We start from the raw sequence: 7,581 nt of genomic DNA on the forward strand, positions 1-7,581 counted from the left end.
CAAAAATGGCAAATACCATTTTCAGTCCAGGAATGTCTACGGACAGAATATCCTGTTGTTTACTGACAACCTTCCATGTGTTAAAGGGGCTTAAAGTAAAAATATTCCTCAAATAAACCTTGACTGATAAAGGAAATCACAGCAACACCAGCAAAGCTTATGGCAGCCTGTAAATGGCACGAATAATGAAGCAACGTTTTCACAATAAACGAGGGCACTCATTAGAGCAGAGCTCCGACAACACAAAGGAAAATACAGCACATCATGATGCAAAATGGGGTAATAATGATAAATCATTTTGCTGGCTCTTTATTCCATTGTTTAACAGCTGAATACACAAACGTGTTGAGCGGGGATGGAAAAGATTCCCTGAAAACTCCGATAGAGCAGTTCTTGACGAGGATACTAAGAATAAAATGTGTAAAGGGGGATTTGAGGGATTTAAATTGGACTGTATTGTATTAAGATATTAGATATTTCAAGCTGCTGCTGATAATGCTGACACTGAACCCAACAAACTGGGAATGTATGATATAAATTGGCAATCATATCCACATATTGGCCCGAGGGTAGGTGGCTCCTGGGATGATGTGTTTAATCCTAATATGAAACAATGTCCAAGAGCTTTGAGAGGAAAACTTTTCTCTATTTGCCTGGTAGAAGCAGTCGGTATTAACATTAAGTGGATAAAACCTGACGCTCCCACATACAATGCATGGAATGAAGAAGTGTTATGAGATGGAACAAATGTCATTAAGGCAAATGTATAAAGGGAGAATGTGATGGTGAGGTTAGTCCATCAATGCTGTTTCTTAACTGTATTTCAAAGTGTAAATCCTTTTGTCTTCTGTCCGTGTTTCAGGGACTTTGCCTACGTGGCGAGAGACAAGAACACGCGAGTGCTGAAGTGCCACGTGTTCCGATGTGATACTCCCGCCGCCGCCATCGCGACAAGTCTCCACGAAATCTGCTCCAAGGTGCTTGTCATTACTGTTGCAGCCTACGCATGAACGAGCTTACCTGCTGCTCTGAAACAAGCTACCGAGCTTTAATCACGGTGACTGTTGGGGAGAGAGAAGCTTCTCTTTTTTTTCCTTCCCAGAGGTACTTTTTAAGGTTTGAACTTAGATGCTGTTCTCCTACATGCATGTTGTATACAACTAATTGCCAGGAGAGCAAAAACACATTTCCAGTACGCTGATGAGATTTCTGTTATCTTTTAATAGTGAAGTAAGAGCTGAGGAGAGAGATACAGGGAGGTTTTTTTTACAGCAACCAGATAAGATTCAGGTTAGAGGGAGGAAAGAGCTTTCAGTGCACGTGTGTGTGTGTGTGTGTGTGTGTGTGTGTGTGTGTGTGTGTGTGTGTGTGTGTGTGTGTGTGTGTGTGTGTGTGTGTGTGTGTGTGTGTGTGTGTGTGTGTGTGTCTGCCAAATACCTCGTAAAATACAACAGCGTTGTAGCCTTTATCCACCAAACGTAGGCTCATGCAAGTGGATTATGCAGGAAACAATATTTTGAGATTGGCACCAGCTTTGTTCCAGAAACAGATGTGGTTCTGAGATATCTGTTCCCTGCACTATTTCCACCAAAATATCAGCAACTCACTTGCTTCATCTGAATGAACCTCCTACCTGTGTGCTCCTCTCCTCCCACACGTACTGCACCAGGCACCGTAGTATCACCAAGACAGGCAAAGCGATCTTCAAGGTGAAGAAATGTACAAAGTGTTGGGGTGCATGAAAAGACGGCCTATAGTTTAAATGTTATACATTATAGTCATTTTCTTGTGGATCAGATCTTTTGAGCCTCCTGACCGTGTCTTGGAACTTGAAATCTCTCTGAGTCAAAAGCCCTGAAAGCTCCCTGCATGTCTGCTTCTCTTTGAATGATGTAATCTTCACTCTTTTTGTGGATTTTGATCGCCATAATCTCAAGCATGTTTAAATTCAATACAAGCTGTTTTAAACTTAGTTGTAGACTTGCTGGAGAGTACGTCACACTCATGGCTCTTCTTCTAGCTCTGAGGTTTCCAGAAGGTTTGTGTCTGCAGAACTCGATCTTGCAGGTCTAAGTGTGACATCATTCAATTCTGATTTCCAAAATCTAAATTCTCTCTTTGGTATCGTATAACTTGAATGAATCAAAGTCTGTGGTCATACAACAGTCCAGTGTTGATTTCAGCACCTGATTTAGAAAATTGTATACTAGTTTTTAGTCAGATTTTAGTTTAGTTGTCCTTATTGAAATTGAAGTCTCATACACATAGTTTCAGTCGCACTGCTCTGCAGAAAAGCAACAGACGGACTCTCTTCAGTAAATCCGGTTGTCCTGCTCACTAGCATTACTGCAGCTATCTGTGCTCTCCACTGCGGAGCAGTGAATCATTTAGAAGGTAAAATACTGTTCATTGCCTGGGTTTACTGTGGGAGGAGGAGCTGAAACTGCCGGGTAACGTTTTGATATTCCTTTAGCGAACATCTAGAGGAAGATTTAGAAGGTTGACCGTCGACATTCACCTGAGAACTTGCTCCTTCCTTCAGACAGAAACACAAAAGCAGCATTAACGTTAGATCCACATTTATAAACCATTCCTTCAAAATGTTCTTGGATGAAATCCACATTGCATGAGTCAGAGCTATATATATTTTGATGATATTGAAATCATATGCCCATAAATAGAATTGATTATAAGCCTAGTATGCCATAAACTATTGTCTTTTTTTAAATAAAAGATTAAAGTTGAGATTTAGAAGCAATACAATATTTCGTGATTTTAACCAATAATTAATACATCAGTTAAATGATTTCTTGTTGGGAGAATTCCTTAGATTTGCGTTGTGCATCACTGTGCTGTGGTACGCAGCGTTCTGTAGAGAGAAACCAGTTTGTCCTCAGACCAGCAGTGACCTTGGAAAGACTGGATCTACCTGGAACTACAGATCTGTTCCCTTAGAGGCATGTTGACCCATTTAAAGAGGGACATGTTTTCCTGTTAACGTCTTCTTATCTCCTGTGTGTCTGTATTTCTCTGTGTGTGACCATGACTCTTCACACAAGCTATTTTAAACACAATGGTAGTTTTCTCTTTACTGCAGCGGAGAAACTTGGTGACCTGAGTCCTGCAGCTGCACAGCTCCGTGTGTGTGTGTGTGTGTGTGTGAGTCAGAGAGTGTGTGTGTGTGTGTGTGTGTGTGTGTGTGTGTGTGTGTGTGTGTGTGTGTGTGTGTGTGAGTCAGAGAGTGTGTGTGTATATACGCATACGTGTCTTCTCGCATGTTCCCCCGTGAGCAGAGTTGCAGACTCACCATAGACTTGATTAATGACACCTACAATTAATCAAGTATCTGTAGCAGGAGTGCAGCAGACCAGTGCAGGGGCCATGCAGACTATTCAACACGTTTTAAAGAGTGTGTGCACTGCAGCAGAAGAGCAGAGGCACAAAAAAAGAGAGAGAATAAGAAAGATTTTTTTGAATTTAGACATTGTTTGAAGGATAAGGGTAATATTTCATATTTGTCACGTTTTCAAATTCCATGAAACGACTAAAACCGAGAATGAACTGATCTACTGACAAGGATTACCTTGGAAGCCAAAGCATGATGAGGATTTACATTCTTCAGCAGAAACAAATGTGTTTGGGACGTGAAATTCCTCTAAATTGTGTTATTTCTTCGCAGAAAATAACTTTTTGATGCTTATTTGTGAGACAATCGGAGCTTATTCAACGTTCTCTTCTCCCCATTCCCATTGTGATCTCTTTCCTCTGCCATTGTTTCTCCTTCTCACCCCTCTCGTCTTCTTCGTCTTGCCTCCTTTCCTCTCTAGATTATGGCTGAAAGGAAAAGTGCCAAGGCTGCAGCTGGCAGCTCCTCCCAGACCGGCTCCGATGTACCCCTACAAGGTACACACACACACACACACACACACACACACACACACACACACACACACACACATCTTTTTCTATGAGTCTTGTTCCTCTTGTTTCCTCATGAGAGAATTGGATTTGTCAGCCTCGTGTTATCTTCCCTGCTATGGTTTCTTGTCTCACATTACAGCATTCCTCCACATCTGAAGCCATATATTTGTGGGGGGTTTTTTAACGTGACCTTATCACCTCAGGAACGACTGTGAACATTTCTAAACAGAAAAGGTAGCAGTTTTTGGTTCAGTTACACACAGATAGTGCCGACTTTCCCCTCCACAATCACTGAGCGTTATCCTCCGTAATTCTATTCAGCGTTTCCCATTTTCGTTTAGTCTGACCGCTTGTTCCTCTCAGTCCCACGTAATAAAAGGAAGAAAGAGAAAACCCCCAGAACAATTCACCCTCTGCTGTAACTTTAGCTGTGTGTGTATCTGCTGAGCGTTGGGGAAAGTAGCTCCGGCATCAGAATATAAAAGAACTATATCGGCTCTTTGCTTACAGAGGAAGTCGACCTCATTAAAACCCAATTAGTGTTTCTTTCAGACAAGGCTTGGTGCTCCACGGCACCCATCCCAACCACAGGATCAAAGAACTCATTGGTGAAACATCCCTCGCATCTTTTGAATCTATTGCTTGCTTGAACTTTTAACTGAAAATACAGTTGGTGCCCAGTGAGAGGCATATTCCCGGCAGTGGATGGATCAGCCCGTGAGCTCTAGAGGGCCATTCACAGGAAAACCGTTCTTGTTCTCGAGTGGATTGGATCTCTTCAGGGTAGCTGGGAGTGCGCAATCCTGTGTTAGGACACATTTTAGGAGATTAGTGCCGAATGATTTGGGATGAGCGCCAAGACCGGGATAATGGTCGTGCTGTCCTCATTCGATTTGTTCTGTCTGAGCTTTTCTTTAAATGTGGAATTCATATATGAAAACCTCATTCATTCAGCTATTTTTTCCCAAAACTTAAGCAATTCATACTGAATGTATAATATATTAGGGACGTTTTTCATGGAGTACGCTGATGAGGCGAGTCCAGCCAAAAGCCATTATCTCTGATTGATTTCCCTTATTCAGTCCATCCAATCCCATGAAGATGAATTTATAATTAATTGTTAATCTCTGAAACTCAGTGATTAAGATGTGGATTGTGCAAAATGGGTTGAAACGCCAAATGAGGAAACTGTCATATGTGGGCGGCTTATCTCTATTTGAAGGTCAACTTAAGTGACCTCCCATGGTCAAGTGTAGGTGTATCCCGGGACACTGTGGCATCACTGTAAAAAATAACCATCTGATGCATCAAACTCTGATTCTCGGCCTGCCGTTAAGTTACTCTTTTCAGTCATCATGTATACAATTTTCAGGTGATCTTTCAAGTTATTCAGATTTTTCTCTGCTTTCATCTCACACTTGTTAGTATAACAAAAGACACGGAAAGGTTGTAAAGTCGAAAAATGGTCCAAATTAAGTGTGAACAGGCACAGCTGGGTTTTCATGCAGAAATCCTGCATGCCTATGTGAATATATTTTTCATGCCCTAATCATGTCAACAGCACCGTAAAATATTAAAATATTCACAAGAGTTTGTTTATTTCCCAAGTTTAAGCCAATTATCATGTGTGGACTTTACTTTTGGAACTTTGCGTTAGATGTTGTCGTGTGATACAATTCCCTGTGGGGAATGTGTGTGTGTGCGTGTGTGTGTGTGTGTGTGTGTGTGTGTGTGTGTGTGTGTGTGTGTGCATGTTTTCTCTCCCTCTGCAGAGTTTCCCATGCCAAAGACTGAGTTGGTGCAGAAGTTTCATGTGCTGTATCTGGGTATGACATCGGTGTCTCGCCCTATAGGTAAACCCAAATTAACATCGAAACACATGTCATAACACACCCTGCGCTCTCTCACTGTTCAAACTATTTTGTCTTCAGGTATGGACGTCATAAATGGGGCCATAGAAACCCTTCTGTCCTCCACAGGCAAAGAGGACTGGACTCCTGTCATACTGAGTATTGCTGACACCACTCTGGCTGTCATCAAAGAAAAGGCAAGGGACCTTTGTTGCTGTCCTGAGGAGTAACAGATGTATAAAAGATGTGAATGAGAGTTTAACACAAATTGAATTCTCCTGTTGGCTGTGTATGCAGGAAGAGGAAGAGGAGGCGTTGGTGGAGTGTCGAGTCCGTTTCTTGTCCTTCATGGGCGTGGGACGAGATGTGCACTCCTTTGCCTTCGTTATGGACACTGGGAGCCAGCATTTCCAGTGTCATGTGTTCTGGTGTGACCCCAATGCAGGCTGTGTGTCTGAGGCTGTGCAGGCAGCATGCGTGGTAAAGTCATCTTTCTTTTATTATGAAAATATGATGCAGTCATGTTATATGTTGTATTGTTACTATTCAAAAATGAATATTAAAAGTGTGTTGCACTTAAAGGAATAGTTTGGTATTTTGCTATGCTATGACATTTTTATGGCAAACTGTGATACTCTTATATGTCTCTTATAATGATACTCTTTATGATATTTTTAGAAATAGCATTTATGACATATTAGGACATATTAACAAAATATTATAAGATTATTATCAGAATTTGTATATATATTATCTGATATTTTATGAGATACTGTACTATAACGCTTTAAGACGTTTAATATTATACTTTAAATTTTATGACACACTAAACTATGAGTTTTCAATGAAACAATATATTTTTACTTTTTATTACTTTTATGACATACTATGAATTTTATGATTTTTATAACATATTATACTATGAGTTTTCATGATTGTTTTCATGAAAGTGAAACTTTCCCCCCAAAAAAGTGAAACTTTCATGAGAAATGTTCCCAAAAAAAGAGAAACTTTCAGGAGACACTTTACCCCCAAAAGAGAAACTTCATGAGAAACTTTCCCCAAAAAGAGAAACATTCCCAAAAAAGGGAAATTTTCCCAAAAAGAGAACATTTTATCAGAAAGTTCCCAAAAAAAGAGAAACTTTCCCCAAAAAGACAAACTTTCGTGAGAAACTTTCCCCCAAAAATGTAAACTTTTATGAGAAACATTCCCCCCAAAAAAGTGAAAAATTCCCAGAAAAAGAGAAACTTTTATGATGTTCCCACAAAAAAGAGAAACTTCCGTGAGAAATGTTCCCAAAAAAGAGAAACTTTCATGAGAATCTTTCCCCCAAAAAAGTGAAACTTTCCCCCCCAAAAAGAGAAACGTTCCCAAAAAAAGAGAAAATTTCATTCACTTTCTCAAAAAAGGGAAACTTTCTTGAGAAACTTTCCCCAAAAAAGAAAGTTTCATGAGGATCTTTCCCTAAAAAAGAGAAACTTCATTAGAAACTCCCAAAAATGAGAAACATTCCCAAAAAAGGTAAACTTTCCCAAAAAAGAGAAACTTTTATCAGAAAGTTCCCAAAAAAGAGAAACATTCCCAGACAAAGAGAAACTTTTGAGAAACATTCCCAAAAAAGAGAAACATTCCCAGAAAAAGAGAAACTTTTATGAGAAACATTCCAACAAAAAAGAGAAACTTTCATGAGAAACTTTCCCCCCAAAAAGAGAAACTTTCATTAACTTTCTCAAAAAAGAGAAACTTTCCCCCAAAATAGATAAACGTTCCCAACAAAAAGAGTAACTTTAATGAGAAAGGTTCCCAA

At 40.0% G+C, this 7,581-nt stretch overlaps 1 protein-coding gene across 2 annotated transcripts in view; it reads left to right on the forward strand.

Moving 5' to 3' along the window:
* The window catches only part of apbb2a (amyloid beta (A4) precursor protein-binding, family B, member 2a), a 33,876-nt gene that overhangs the window by 23,227 nt on the left and 3,068 nt on the right, over positions 1–7,581 (forward strand). For both annotated transcript variants that reach the window (XM_084009269.1, XM_084009270.1), the window contains exons 9-13: positions 863–977; positions 3,828–3,903; positions 5,694–5,774; positions 5,853–5,968; positions 6,069–6,251. In XM_084009269.1, the coding sequence (XP_083865395.1) occupies positions 863–977; positions 3,828–3,903; positions 5,694–5,774; positions 5,853–5,968; positions 6,069–6,251 (571 nt within the window). The remainder of the gene's footprint in view (positions 1–862; positions 978–3,827; positions 3,904–5,693; positions 5,775–5,852; positions 5,969–6,068; positions 6,252–7,581) is intronic.

Source organism: Eutrigla gurnardus, assembly GCF_963514095.1.
Source record: "Eutrigla gurnardus genome assembly, chromosome: 5".
NCBI classification, from domain to species: domain Eukaryota; kingdom Metazoa; phylum Chordata; class Actinopteri; order Perciformes; family Triglidae; genus Eutrigla; species Eutrigla gurnardus.